Source organism: Sitodiplosis mosellana, unplaced genomic scaffold (genome assembly GCF_009176505.1).
Source record: "Sitodiplosis mosellana isolate CC-2019 unplaced genomic scaffold, AAFC_SMos_1.0 Smas_scaffold_3, whole genome shotgun sequence".
Classification (NCBI taxonomy): domain Eukaryota; kingdom Metazoa; phylum Arthropoda; class Insecta; order Diptera; family Cecidomyiidae; genus Sitodiplosis; species Sitodiplosis mosellana.
Window position 1 is genome coordinate 4,499,463 of NW_022595246.1, and position 15,618 is coordinate 4,515,080.

At 36.4% G+C, this 15,618-nt stretch overlaps 1 protein-coding gene across 4 annotated transcripts; it reads right to left on the minus strand.

The window, feature by feature from the left end:
- Positions 1-1,242: 1,242 nt before the first annotated feature.
- On the minus strand, positions 1,243-15,618 carry LOC129565921 (carcinine transporter). Of its 4 annotated transcripts, none has more exons than XM_055441272.1 (12): positions 15,324-15,618; positions 11,806-12,060; positions 10,302-10,432; positions 8,551-8,710; positions 7,464-7,640; positions 6,564-6,713; positions 5,607-5,831; positions 4,965-5,092; positions 4,768-4,854; positions 4,349-4,536; positions 1,701-1,847; positions 1,243-1,612 (listed from the first exon to the last, which is right to left on the minus strand). In XM_055441272.1, the coding sequence occupies exons 2-12, from the start codon at positions 12,033-12,035 to the stop codon at positions 1,520-1,522; spliced, it is 1,716 nt and encodes a 571-aa protein (XP_055297247.1). In that variant the 5' UTR covers positions 12,036-12,060; positions 15,324-15,618; the 3' UTR covers positions 1,243-1,519. The 4 variants fall into 4 exon arrangements, with proteins under 4 accessions (XP_055297247.1, XP_055297248.1, XP_055297246.1 ...); XM_055441273.1 differs by having other exon boundaries at positions 14,007-15,597; XM_055441271.1 differs by having other exon boundaries at positions 12,965-15,564.

The window sequence follows — 15,618 nt, forward strand, 5'->3', positions numbered from 1 at the left end:
TGTGTGCGTGTGTGTGCGCGTCTCTGTTTACTGTGAAACCGAATGAGAACGACAAAAAAAAACATACATTTCATTCAGAAAATGAATAGATAAATGTACAAGGAGTCGAATACATGCTAAACAGAACGGTTCGCGTGTTCGCTTTGGAAAATAAAGTGATCGCTGTCCGATAAGTATCAACGCATTCACAGAGCTGTGATGCACAGCATGAAAGCGAGACAAAATGTTGAGGAAAACCAGGCGGCAAACGTAATAACGAGAACGGCAAAAAAGGCGAAAGAAAAAAATGCGAAAAGAATAAAAATAAGAAATATTGACTGAAATTTAATTGGCCACAATCCTTTGAGCATTCTTCGTACTTCCTCTGTCACTTCAATTTCTTGGCCATTTCATTCCGTTTTTTTCTGTCGCTTTCTTGTGTTTCGTTTGCAGGCCGGCATTTGTTTTCTTCTTCTTCATTCTTATCTTTATCCATAATTAATTATACGCCGAGTTTTTGTGTCTATAAGCTCCACTTTCTATCATCTAGTCTTCCTTTTTTCGTGACATTCTTTTTATTCTCTCCTTTTATTTCGGTCGTTGATTTCATTGTTCATTTTTCGTTGTTTTTGTTTCATTTTTCACCCAAGCGATAGCGAATGACTGTTGTCACACATTTTTATTCTTTCTTCTGTTCTTTCTTCTTCGTTGTCGTTGTCGTTTTCGCTATCAATTTTATGCACGCACATGCATATAAATTTCTTTTGGCTATCGTAACCCCCTCGTCGAAGACACTTTTTCTTCGGCCACACAGAAATGATAAAAGGCACGAAGAAAAACATTTCTTTTAATTTATTAAACCATTCTTTTTAATTATTTATTTTTCGTACAATTTTTACTCCCCCATTTTGCACGCGCTTTTGCCTTGCAGAATGAGAAGAACAATATGAATATGGGGGAAGATGAACTTTATGGCTTCATTCAAGTTTCTCGCGAACTAAAATGCACACAATGCTGGGCAAATGGCTGTGTCTTTTTTTGTGTGCCAATGTCATGGTTCCAAATGGTTTATCCTTTTATTTTCATCCACTGCAGGCATTACCCTGAAGAATATGCTGCGTTTACGTTGCATTCACACCGTGTTCTATCTAATTTTATGCTCTGTCGGGCTTAATTAATAGACCTCATGACGAACGAGATAAACATTTTACACTTAAACGTTCCCAAGAGGTTTGTGTGAATTTTAAAATAGAAACAATTGCCTTGTGCGAATCGGCTTAAAGAGCTTTTTTATTTGCACTTTTTTTCTGAATTAATTAACAATTACATTTAAGACTTAATGATAACGAATTCTATTCAAAGTGTAATTTAGAAAAAAAATCAACAAAATTTTAAAGCCTATATAATACATATTTTATACAACAATTTTTTCAAAGTAGTCAAAGCTATTATAAACTAGATCCTGTCACCAGCAGCTTGGGCAAAATAATGTTATCTTTGGAGATAAATCGAATTGAATATAACTCTGATCAAAGGTGTTTCACAGCAAAGGATCAAGTCTTTCCAATTCATCGGTTGTAAGATTGTGATTTTTGTCTTCCCCTTTGGCTTTTTTAGGTAAACTCCAGAATTTCTATGGAGAAAAAAAAAGAATTTTCTTGAAACATCGGGAATCGCTTTTATTTTCAATTTAATTATATTTGAAGAAAAATCGATCATACCTGGTCGGCACCAAACACCCGTGCTTCGTTCATTGAGTCGGGAAGTTTTTGATGCAGTGTTTCAGGCAAGAATAGTCCGCATATTGATCCAAGGATGCAAAGTACAAACAGAATCATGATTGGATACCGGTTGTCGAATTTTTGGCCCTGCAATTGATGTGAAAGCAAGGATTAAAATCAGGTCAATTACTCTCTCTACTGTACTTTCCAATTTCTTCGGTTAAAAACTATGCGTTCGGTTGATTAACCGAATTTTAATTAGAACATGTTTTGTTTTAAGCGAATCAAGCACTTCAACCACCACCAAGACAGTTTTCCCTATCTAATAACGAGACAAGTGGGCATGGAACTTTCATTCAAGTACACAAATTACGTGAAATCTAGCCACCAGACCTGGCATCTTCTTGGAAGTTTGTACAGTTTATAAATTTAATTAAAATTAAGTCAGCGGAGAAATCAAAGCGGAGCGATGGGGCCGGAGAGAGAGAGAGAGAGTGCCATTTTCATAGCTTTTGCCACTATTTATTGGCCAAATGAGTGCCAAATATTCGAATAGTTCGAGTGTTTGTATTTTTGTTTTGCAAGGAAATGCAATTTTGCTTTCAAGACACCGAGATAGAGAGCGTCTTCGGAAGTGTTTGTTTCCATCGGTGAATGTGATGATGCCATAGATAAAACAATACTCGTAAATAAGTGTGCAAGTCTTGCCAAAGCATGATAACGAAAATGCACAAGACGAGTGGCATCGCCAAAAATTGGCCATGTCGACTTGCCATCCACTATGCTGTTTCTCTCTTTCTCTCTCTCCCACCCTTCCTCTGCAAACAACAAACGAATAAAATTTTAATCTTTTGTCTATTGTGTTGTAGGAAGTTTTGCGTGCTGTGAGTATGAATATGAAACAAGAAGTGAATAAGTGAGAGACTTTCGGTTCGCCTGAGTGTGTATTTGTACTGATAATAGTTTCGATATTCGAGCGCATTCAGAAGTTGTATATTCAAGCATCGTACTTTTTCTTGTGTTTATTTAGCAGAGTGCCAGGAAGACGGACGGAAAACTTTCAATATGCTAAATATAATTTGGTCTTGGTGTTTTTGTTTGTGTACGTGTGACTCACTGATTTTCATCATCAAATCATTTTTAATTAAAGTGCAAAAGCACATTGAAATAAACCGAAATCACAATTGAATTAGACGCCCGAAAGAGGATCAATACAAATCCTGTGTGTTTCGGTGTTGAATGCAATCAATATTTCGAACTTGTGGATGTGTCGATCGAACTGTAGCAGACATATTTCGGCTGCACTCCGGCACACACACACAAAACATGCAAAAGGAAAATCAATTTTCAAAACAAAAGCTTGAAATGAACTTTTCTCTGCGCACCATAGCAGCAATAATTTGCAAACAATACTATCAGATTTGTATATATATTTCCTATCTGTCGACTCACTGAAAACCGACTTTTCAACGACTTCTGTTTTGAAAACTTTCAAACCCGGCCACGCTCTGAAGCGCCAGGAAACAAAGTTGCTCATTTTATCTCGCACCAAAAGCAGTTTAAGGAAGAACTCTTAATAATTTCTTTATTTGTCTCACACACAAACGCACTACAACAACTATTGTGTGCGTGCGGAAGTAAAGTTCCTTATTTATCCGACCACAATGAATGAGACAGTGCCTGGCAGCAAACTGGATACTTAGCAGTAGCAGTCGTTTGTGACCAGAAAATGATGAAAAAAAAAATTGTATGGCGAGAATCGTTTTATTCATGAGTGATTCTTTCGAAAAGTGAATAAAAGTTTCCGGTCACCAAAATGCTAAGTGAATTTCTTGCCGCACGAATAAAGATCATGACAGAGGTATCATCAAAGAGGCACATTCAGCCAAGAAGATTTCAGCGTTTTGTTTTGTTGTTGGCAAGAAATTCTAGTAAATATTCTTGCCATGAATCAATTTTCTATTTAACTCAAAGCATTTCACTGGAATTTTAATGCAATCATTAGTTTGTTATTTGAATTTGTACAAAATTTTGGCAGCAACGTAATTGTGCACTGTCTCAGCGTACTGCGCTAAAAGCCTATATACTAAACAATGTTATTATATTTGACGATATTTGGATCGATGTGAATGACGATGTGGCAGCGCCACCTATATAGATTCCTTATTAAAATAAATGGAACTATTGAGTGCGTGCACCATATCGCACGTAAATTTTCAATATGGCAGCGTCCATAGAATTGAAACGTCAACCGAATTCATAGTCACAAAAGAGCACCGTACGTGTCTCAGTTCTGAATTGAATAATTTATTGCTAAAAAAGATCATTTTGTTTGTAGTTCAAATTTTTGACTAGAACAAAAATTATAACTTTCCATATAAATAATCATTTGCAGATGAGGCACACATTTTTCTTCAAATTCGTTATTTCAAACAAAAGATAACAACTTTTAACAATTTTTGTTCTTAACAAGCTAAATCGGATCCAATGAAATATTCCGATAATTTCTAAAATATCTCCACTGACACTTTCATTTCTTGTCCAGAAACTTTTAATTGAAGAGCCACCCCCTGTGCATAAGAAGATTTGTTTTCAAAGTAAAGAGACACAAAGCCGGGAATTTTAAAACAAAATGAATGTTAACTCACCAGATACACGATGTACGGACCGAAAATACCAATAATATTTGAGCCAATGGTTCCAATGGACAATCCAGTTTGACGCAGGCATGTGGGATAGGTTTCCATGGCCTGCAGGTTGATGACAAAGAATGTTATGGCGAGCCAAAATTTCACAACAACTACCGAGCATGTTGCGACCATTTGCCATTCAACGTCTGGGGTGTCATTTCAAACGAGACGGAAAGAAAGAAGATGGTGGATAAAATGATAGAAAACTGTGATTTCAAAGTCAAGATGATGTGCGGAATAGCTAAAGCTCTTGTCAGCAACAAAGAGCTAGCCCATTCCGAAGAAGATATAAAAATCTCCGGCTAAAATGTTTGCCTAAGTTGTCCGTTATCAGAACAAAACTCATTTCAATGTGATTCAAAAACTTTAAAACTTACAATTAGCGAGTATAATCGTTGGAATGCAAAATAGTGATGCAAAAATGAATGAAAATGAGTTTGTCCATCGTCGGCCGACCGTGTTGGCTGTGTGTGTATGGAGGAGAAAAATAGAGAGAAAATAATTTGCGAAACTTTAATCAATTATTATTAGTCATGTCAAATGCAAATGACATGAGAACACGGAAGCAACTCACCCATATAATTGGCAAGGAAAAATGCTGGGGCTTCGATTGCACTTTGAATGAAGAAGTTCAAAAAGGGATTTCCATCGGCTTGGGCAATGTATAGGATTAATGTGAAATAAGCGAGCGTGCAAATCATCCTGTCGAGTCGAACCGAACCGAGCCAATGCCGAGTCACATCATTTTAAATCCCATACGATGCATCGTTATTTTCACATAAAGTAAATTGAATACAAATCAATCAATACATTAATTAATGCTCGTTACATCAATTCAATGCGCTTTAAATCGACAACGCGACTCCATTCATCATATATCCGAATCTGGCTTACGAGAGAGATTGTATGTGTCGGTGCGATGGCAGTGGCAGTGGTGTTGTCAATTTAAAATGTCTCTATCGATTTTCCCCCGATAAACTTTTCAAAATGTAATGCACTCAAAAGAAAAAGCAATTGCGCACTTGGTCTCTCTCTCTCTCTCACTCTCATCCAACCAGCAGCAATCTAATTAAATGAATTTTGAAATCTTCCATTCGCTTCCACCCGGTTTCATTTGAATGGGATAAAACTATGTTAATTACAGTCATAGTACAAGAGTCACAAATAATCAGGGGAAAATAGATGGAGGAAATGTTAATATTTCCATTCGATTTACCAGCAGATAATTAAAATCGTTGTGTTCTTCGCCAGGCGAAAGCCGCTGAATAGCGACAGCATGCCGTAAATTTTTTCACGTTCCTCATTTGGTAACATGGTACGTAGCACCTTTTCATTCAGCTTAATTGGTTTGTTATTGATTTTGGCAATGCGATTCAAATAAAATGCCGCTTTGGCCAGTTCTCCCCGGTTAACCAGCCAGCGTGGCGACTCGATCATATAGCTGCGTAAATGCAAATTAAACGGATGCATTTGAGTTTTGAATTTAAAGATAAATAGAGATAGAGAAATCAGACCAACTGTATGTGTCATCAGTGTCATTTTGCACGAATCAATCGCCATTCACATTTAGCGTAAACAAAGGGAATGAATACAAATACAGCGTTGCGCTGTGCAAATTGTCATTTCGTTCAATCGGTTGTCATCAATTTACTGTGAATACAAATCAATCCCAGTAACTCGAGTCATTATTTTTGAACAAGCCAACTGATTTTGCTATTTTATGCAATAGTGCAGGAACAACTACAGGATCGGAGGACATTTAAGCACTTAAATAAATTCAAACAATAAATAGGTTGCGCTTTTTCCAGTCCCGTGATGTTCTACAGACAAAACGATTCAATCGAACGAAGAATATACTGAAACAAATGATTGTTTTTCATGAATAAAGAATAAAAGAAGCAAGAAGGAAAGGAACATTTCGGTTCGTCTGTTGAACACCTTTGATTTGACTCAAATTCAGATGTAGTTTGAAACTTGCTAGATGTTTCACTATTTTTGTACATTTTTCATTTTGTGAATTTTGGTACCGTTGAACATAATGTGTCACTCTATTCAAATCCCTTTTGTAATATCGCAAACTAAATGGGGATATTCTTCATTCTAATCATGTGAATATAAATTGTCTATCACAGATGAACACACACACACAATTGACTAAAATTGAAGACAGTACGTTGGAATGAACAGGAATATCAGCATTGGAAGTGACGTAATTAAGAAGAAAGTGAACCAATCGCCCACCACCCAGTAGATGAATGGCAAAATACATAGCCCAGCGGTCCAGGCCAAACTTTGGATAACGGCAACATTTGCTCGATCGTCTCTGAAATGTGCAAAAGAGTGTGTTCATTATAATTGATTTCCTCGCACATAGAGAATGAAGTTTGTTAGGCAAAATCGTTCTATTGGTGAAATATCAAACTACCAATGAATTGTTTCAAACGTCTTGGTAATTTCAGTACAAGTGAGAAATTTCGTTCACTAATACTACGTAAGTGACTTGCGACTTGCGTTGTGTCATTTGTATTGAATTCACCGCTACATTTGAAACAATCTATTGGAAGTTTGACGTTTCACCAATAGAATTTGCAGGGTTCACTAATTCTCTTCTCTATGTGCCATCATAAGTTTGCATTATCTAATCACTGTAAATTATTTATTCACAAAATTGAAGATGCAACTAAGTGGGCAGACAGTGTCGTCCTTTTGATTAATCGATTTATTTTCACAGATTTCTAATTGAATTTAATATTAAGATTTAGCTCTATATTCAAAATGAAGCTTTCTAATTTATTTCAATTATTTAATTGAAGTGCATTGGCCTCAGCAGTACATGCCCCCAAATTATCAATCATAGTTTCTAAATCTCATTAAAATGTCGAAAAATTGCAAAGTTTGTTCATCCCAAAAACAGAACGGAATATTGAATGTTTTTAGATCGAGCGTAAATTTCTTTTGACCGTGATATAAATTAGAAAACCAATAAATCATTGACCAAACAAAACTGAGAATGAATATCTTTAGAATTTATAGTAAAACTGTTTAAATGGATATAAATCATGGATTGACTTACGGTTTACTGATTTCCATGCCTATGATGAATGGTGATTGAAAGAGTGAAATGGCGCAAAAGCTGCCGACAATCGATACAATTGAAAACCAAGTAAAATACGATGTTGTGAACATCGTTGCGATTCGACCGAATACAATCGACGAAACACTGATGTAGAAAATTATCCGCCTGCCAAACCTGGGAAAATTGAAAACGAGGGGCAACGAGAGAGAAATTCGTTTAAAATCATTTGCAGATGGTTTTCTCTGTGTGAGAGTGTGAAAATATCATTAGCCTATAAAACACTTTATATCAACTTTCGAGACGGCTCCGTCTCCGGGCATAAATCATTTTCTTCTCCATCTTTTTTCTGGCGTCGATAAGATGTCGCAATGTGTCTTTATCAGCAATGATTTATCATTGGCTGGTTTTTTTTCTCACTCTCGCTCAATTCACATTCACATCGTTTTATAGATACATATATCGAAGTGAACATAAATGCTAACCACCTTGATACGCCGTTTAAACATGATTTCAAAGGAAAAACCTTGATCCGGAAATCGGATCCATTCTTCATCTCACGGCACCGAATCTGGTGAGTCATTGACGCATGCATAAGCTTATCGAACCATTCGATTTGCTTCCACCAAAGCAAAAAAAAGAAGAATGTTTCTACCGGCTTCTACACACTATTTTAGTAAAATTCCGAAAAATAAATCGATTCGTCGGAATAATAATAAAATCTCATTCGCATACTGTTTGTGTACATTTTGTTTGATTTGTGCAAATATGCAAGCGAGACGTTATTTGTATCACGAAAATTGGAAAATGAATTCAAGTTAGGTTTACAAAATATATTGATGCCATTGATTTGGGCCCCGAGTCTTGCACACAGACGTTATTCAGTGTGAATCCTCTTGAGAGCAAGTTTATGTTGTATTTTTTTTTTAGCAAATGTACACTATGCTAACGATACAGACATGGTGCCAACCCATTTTCGATTTTACTTCGAATTCATTTTCCGTTCGATTTAGAAATCTAAAATTAGAAGGGGGAGAATGATAAAATGTATGGAATAACAATGGAATGTGTCACATGTACTACTCACCTATCACCTAACTGGCCGAAAAAAAATGTTCCGATTACTTCGCCGATGCGATTCAGTGCAAATGTATTTGTTTGATACATATCTTTCGAGCACACCCAATCCTCCTGAGAAACGATGGTGCTTTGATACCATGTCTTATCGTAGTCCCGAACATCACAATCTACACCGATCGGCCAAAATGGCAACCAACAACGAGACAAAAAAAAAATAGAAATAGAAGAAAATGTTTGAGGAAAAACTAATTTTCGGTCCAATGTGTTACGGGTCACAGGCATTCAGCACACCCAACTACTTACCGGTGTACCGGTAGCTATACAAAAAATGGGGTTCGCTTATGCGACAAAACAAATTCGTTTGAAATAAATCGTAATGCAATTTCAAATGGGACACAATTTCGTAGCCCGACAAATCAAACTGTCGCATTGCATGAATTTTATATATTTTATTTCTTCTTCTTCTTTTTTCCGATTCTAGCAATTCATTTTCGATTCATCAGTCCCGCATTGATACTTTTCTCCTGTTTTTTTCTATAAGAGCCCTATTTGTAGAATGAAAAAAGAAACACGGCGCGTTCACCCAATGAAGGTTTGTTTAATTTTAGCACATACACACTTTATCCGATAGCAAATTATCGGCGGAAATTTTTCACCGTCTTGAGGAAACAACTCGAGCATGATAAGACGAAACAAAGGCGCTTACTTAACAAATTGTTTTGCTTGTACTGATTTCTGATTGAAGCCTTTTGATGTTATCCGTCAATTAAATCAGTTCATTATTTTTATCTTTGCTTCAGCTGGCTACTCACAACGCAAATAATCGTAAGGCCGTTTAGCATTTGTGATTGACACGAAAGGAATTTATTCACTCAATATGTCGAAGGAGGTCGAGACCAAGAGAGTTGATTGCATGGTTGCGTAATGAAAAACGGGAAAATAGCAATCCGTATTGATATAAGAAGCTGCTAAGCTCGAGTGTGAATCCACACAACACATAGTATTCGTGATTCGGTGGCATTTTACAAATCAAATGAAGATTATTCGACGAATAACAATTCATAGAGTGTGACGCTGTGCGAGTCGAGCTCATTGTCTCGGCTAATGTCCTTTGCCATAAATTCATGTTAAGCTGTTCTCTCTCTGTGTGTGAGTGTGTGTCAGTATCATTGATTGCCACAGCGGAACAACCTTCGAATAACAACATGTACAAATCTAACGTAGACGATTAAATACGATAAATCCAAAAACCCAAAGCATCGACACTAAAATTAGTATACAAAAGACAAACAAACCGAACGGGGGGCTAAATATTTGTATTTTTTGTTCGGTTTTTGTTGCCCTGTTTCGAGGAGCAAAAACCAATCTGTTCTATAGTGGAGAGTGTTTTCCCGAAGTCCAAGTGTGTATATGTGTCTGTGTGTGGGTATCGAATTTTTTCGATTAATTTGCCATACTTCGTGATGCAGAATTAGGCGCTTGGTGTGAATTTAAATGGAATGCAACGATTGCCAGTGTGGAATTGGTATGCTCAAATGTTGAATTTGATTTCCCTCGGTTGAAGCGAGTGCTACATCACCATTCCGACGATCCATTCGAAAAGGAGCCAAAGTGCAGTCGGTGTCGTTAGAATGCAATGTGCAATAGCCAGATAAAGCGAACGTGATTTCCTGGGACCCGATTTTGTTGTTGTTGTTGTTGTTGTTTTTCTTTTGTTTTGGTTTCGTTTGTTCAATTTTATCACTTGCCAATATTTACCTAAAACATTGAGTTTTTCGTGATGCCTTGTTGAATTCCAATTCTCATAATCCCACGACTGAATCGTTGTCCAGTTCACGTCGTACATTTGGCACTTGCTAAACGTAGTCAAACCCTTTACATCGGTCTCCCTGTAGAAAAAAAAAGAAAGAAAACAAAACCAAATCGAAAATAAATAACACCGTATAAAACCGTTTCCCCTCTCTCTCTCTCTCTCTCTCTCTCTCTCTCTCTCTGCCGTATCGAATGAGTACATTGGGGGATTTTCAGTCGAGGAACGTCTCAATTCGGGCTGTGATTAGTTTCATGAGAAATGGATCGAAATTCGTGGACGGTGATACAAAATGCTTAAACGTTTATTTGTTTGGTGTAAATACAATTCTTATTAAACTTTAATGATAATTTCGACGATATCAATCGATACGAACTTTTTACCACTCTCCATGGCTAATGACAAATCGATCGGAAAATCATTCGTTGTTCGAACGACTTCCCAACCGCCCCACTTACAGAAGCATAAAGTATGTGTAAATGCAGACAGCGGTTTATTAAGCATACACAAGCTCATATTTCATTATGATTCGGTGGAATGAAATTGTGTGCGGTTATCGTTGAGTTGCGAGCAAATTGCATGAGCAGAAATAACAGCACCGCTACCACGAACGCGAGCGCGTTATGTACATAAATTCATGATCTCGAAATGTGAATTTCAATTCGAAATGTGAACACAACACACATCGATTGTACGAAAAGCAGGAAATTGAAAACAAGTAAACAATTTATTTATGAACGCTTTGTTGCATCGATTTGCATGAACCGGTTTTCGCATCTTTTTATTATTATCCACAGATAAAATTATTCATATCGGCGAACAGTGAGACTGAAATTTGAGCTTAAAACCCAGCTGGTGCGAGAGAGCGAAAGAGCATTTTGCTTGTTAATATTACATGCTACATGTGGGCATGTGTGTCTGTGTGTGCGGCAAATCGGAGGCAATACGATGTGAATTCAGGTTAAAACGGGAAAATATCAAGCTTTTGCACTAATCCGATTGTAAAAAGCCACATGAGGATATGAATCGTATTGTCGTGTATGGTCAAATAATCAGCGACGACCAAAGCGATGAAAACGACGAATCATCGAACGAACGTATGCGCCATATGCGGTTTTCAGCGTGTGTGTGCAAACTCAACAATGAACTCAACATTTCGTAGCATAACCAATGAGACTGACCTTTTGAAATATGTGTGAGTTTTGAAATACGATGCAAATCAATAAAATATTTGGATTTAATTCACAAATATGTGCAACATTGTAGTGATTTAAGCTAGAATGTTCAAACATATACCATGAATTATTACGGTTATTTCTAATTTAGTAACTTTTGTTGCTGGTCAATTGATTGTTATTGAAACTTTGTGTGCGAGTGTATGAATGTGGATGGAAAAAAAAAACTCGATGCTGAACAGTGAACACAATGTAAATGTTTCGTTAGAATAATCACCTTGGCAGCGTTAAGTGTTTCCATTGTTCCAGTGTGTAGTTTGTATGCTCTCTACCCGGCACATGACACCAGTGATCCGGCACATTTAAGGCTAATATAATATTCATAAAGGACATGCCTCCAAAAATGACCATCGCTGCATTATAAATGTAGTTGAATCGTTTTTGAAAGGCTCCATCGTTACCGACCATTTCCATAATTTTGTCGAACGCTGCATCCTCGGCTGCCATTTTGATAGAGCACTTTAGCTATTTCCTGAAATAACAGTAAAACAGTCGATGTTTTTTAAATGAGATACTCCGTTTAATGCTTGTATACATCGAACCATTTCCAAAACTTCAAACAGAATTCAGATTACGAAACAAAGCAGAGCCAAACTTTTAAAATTTTTACTATCAATCCATAATGTAAATCGTCCACGGTGCAGACACTTGGAATTTTACACATCTTGACATTGATCTGGAGATTTTGGTCTATTTAGTACATATTGACCAACCATTAGCAGAAGCGATGGAGTAGATAGGGGTTAATTGTAAGCGTCAGACCGGAATGCGGGCTCAAGAATCGGAAATAGAATTAGATTTTAGAGAAGGATTTCTTGATAATGAAAAGGTTCATTTAATAGAGATTTAAAAGAGATTTTTCCTAGGAATTTTCATGTTTTGAGAATTTCAACAGATGTCAATGACAGCCTTTCATTCACAATTATCTCTCATTAAATTGAACAAAAGTTGTTAATTGTTATCAACACGAAATCTAAGAGATAACGGAAGAGTTTTTGATTTACCCAAAAAAAAGTGTGTAAACAAATGGACATCGGTCACACTGTTTCATATCTTAAGTTCAATGAGCTCAAAGCAAATACCATGTACCAACGTTGTATACACAAGAAATTGTTTGGGCTGAGATTGCAACGCGCGTAGCGTGGCGCATGGATAATGTCATCTGATTATGATTGATTGCAAGTACTCAACGTGCGCTTAACAAGCAAATCACTGTAATCGCTTGGACTTTATCGTCTTTATACATCTCACATCCAGACACTTAATGAGTTGAATCACAATTTCGAAAGCAAACACTCGACGAAGAATAAAGAAAGTAGCCTCGACCATTTCATTCAACAAAGGAATTAACAATCAACAATTAACGCTATATTTACTTTGAATTTATCGATCCTTATGAAGTGGGTCGTTGCCAACAGCTCATTGGTTAAAAAGTAAATAGTTTTCAACGTAAGAACGCTTTGTTGGATAAAGTTGTCTAGCCTGTTGTTTGATGTGCATGATTGAAGCTATGTTTGTCCAACGAACAACGAAATTGACGGCGAAACGACGAGCGCGCATAAGCGGAAATTTGATTACACTGCTCGCTTGGTTGTTTGGAAATGTTATCCAACATTGTTGATAGTAAATTTTTTTTCACCGACAAACTATCCTACTTGCGACACTTTGAACGCGACACCAATAAAATGGAACCTACGAAAAGTGTGTGAATTTATTGATGAGATGCAAAATAGCGTACAGCGCATCAGAATTTTTGACTCTCAATGACGAATGTTTGAGTTTAAATTCAAGATTTGATTTCTCTGAATAGGAATACTTTGAATGGACATTCTAATATATGAGATCTTTTATGGAAACATTTACTTTTTGGATAAATTCGATTGAAGAATCGATGAACAAAATCAACTTTGCATTTCATCCCAAAATATGCGCTGTTTTATACGTTGCACACAATTTGGTCGCTTGTTTGTTTCCAATTAAATTCTCTAAAGCGACAGTTTGCACATTTTACACCACAGGCATTTGTCGTCATACCCGAAAAGATAAAAAAAAATTGCGTAAAAAAACACCAATGAAAATTGGATTCTAGTTTTCAACAGATATGTTCGATACCGAACAAAAAAATTACATTGAAAACGAGTACATACACTTCACCGCTTTTTTTTCAGCACATTTCGAAATGTAAACAAACAACAAAAGATTTGTATGTTGTGTCTATCAGGCTAGTGATAACAAAAAAAAACGTGAGCCAGTATGATAATAGAAGATGTCATTCAAACGCCATGATTTCATTCAATTGCCCTTATAAATGTAACTTGGTGCTTCGCCATTCATTCAACTACTGCGCAACTGATTTTCATGCGAAAACACTACGCAAATGTTTACATTTTTCGGTGAAAAAAAAATAAAAATAAGTACATGTGTAATTATAAACAAAAACAACAGCAACAATGCAATCGGGTGCATGGACTGGAGCGCGAATGCTGTTTTCCCAGGCAAAGAGTACTGGTTGTTAATGTTGACAGGGAATACAGGCGCACATGCATTGGCCATGATTATGCATTGCAGTTAATTAAAAAAGGTGTTGGTACAAATAGTGTTCAACAGCGGTTGGTTGGTTGGCTGGATGGCTGGCTGGCTGGCTACATTCTCCGGTTGACAACTCCGAAAAAGCACACACACACACAACACCAATGCAGCGCGTTGCAAAATGCAAATCGAAACAAAAGTAAACAAGTGAGAAATATGCATAATGCAGAAGTCTCGGTTGTTTGTTCAATGCGCGAAATGGTGGCACCGTACAACAAAAAGCCCATCTGTAACGTTCATAGTTGCGCGCTAAGGGTGCTATTTATTTACAATTAGTGCGTATTCTGTGAATGAATTTCAGTGTTAAACAGCGACGACATTTTTACACTGCGTTCTTTTGGGAATTCGCTCAGTTTAACTCTCTTTTATTTTCACATATTATTTGATCACTTTGATTAAATAACAATTCGGTTTATTTGAACTGTGTGCATCGTGAAATAAACGGTTGATGAAAGATATTAAATTAACTCGAAAATTAATTATGACAAACAGCAAAAAAAAAATGTAGGCACAAACAATGCGGAGTTCACATTAAACGGGCATTACGTTTACAATTCGAGCGCACATAAAAAAAACTTGCATTTTTCCATGGACTGCATACCAATGCACCCATCTGGTAACGAACAAATATTTCATTATTTTTAAAAAAAATTCTATTTAATTTGGACGCTATGCCATTAATTTTCGCGTTTTCATCGGCCCAAATATGTAATTAATTTAATGTTAAAAATCAACAAATCGAAAATAAACCATCAGAGAAAAAATGTGAATGCACAACGATAATTTTTCCAATGTTAATTCGTCTAACCGATTATTTTGAGATAAAAATCAACAAAATCGCCTCGAATCGGTCAATTGCGGCTATTTTTTCCTGTATCACGATCGTTCAAACAAAATCGATAATAATTTCACACAAAACAGGAAAAAAAACTTTGTCGATAATAATAACATTGTTAAGAGATTTGTACGCTCGATTATTCACACTGCTTTATTGTGTTGAAAACGAGGAATTTGATAATATAAATACTTTTTGTTTGCGCGCCAATATCGATGAAAACAACAGCATACCTCGAATTAACAAATTGTTCAACGTTTTAATTACGAAATTTCATTTATTCCGTTCGGAATTTTTGTTTTCGAGCTTACCCGTTCTAATACCTAGTAAATACCTCACTTGTAAATTCAACAAACAATTAAGTACAAAAAAATGGACTTTTATTTTCTACACAGAATGAATATTTTAAAATGGAATTCCGCCTATAAACTTGAACAGGACCTTCGCGAGATAGTCAAAGAGCTGCGATCGAATGTGGCAAAAGCGAATCTAAAATGCTAGCAAAACGAAGCAAGCCAACTTATTCACTTAACGTTCGAAGTAGCATTTGTAATTAAATAATTGGACCTCATGTGTTCCGGGAGTGAAGCTACCAATTTTTGTATT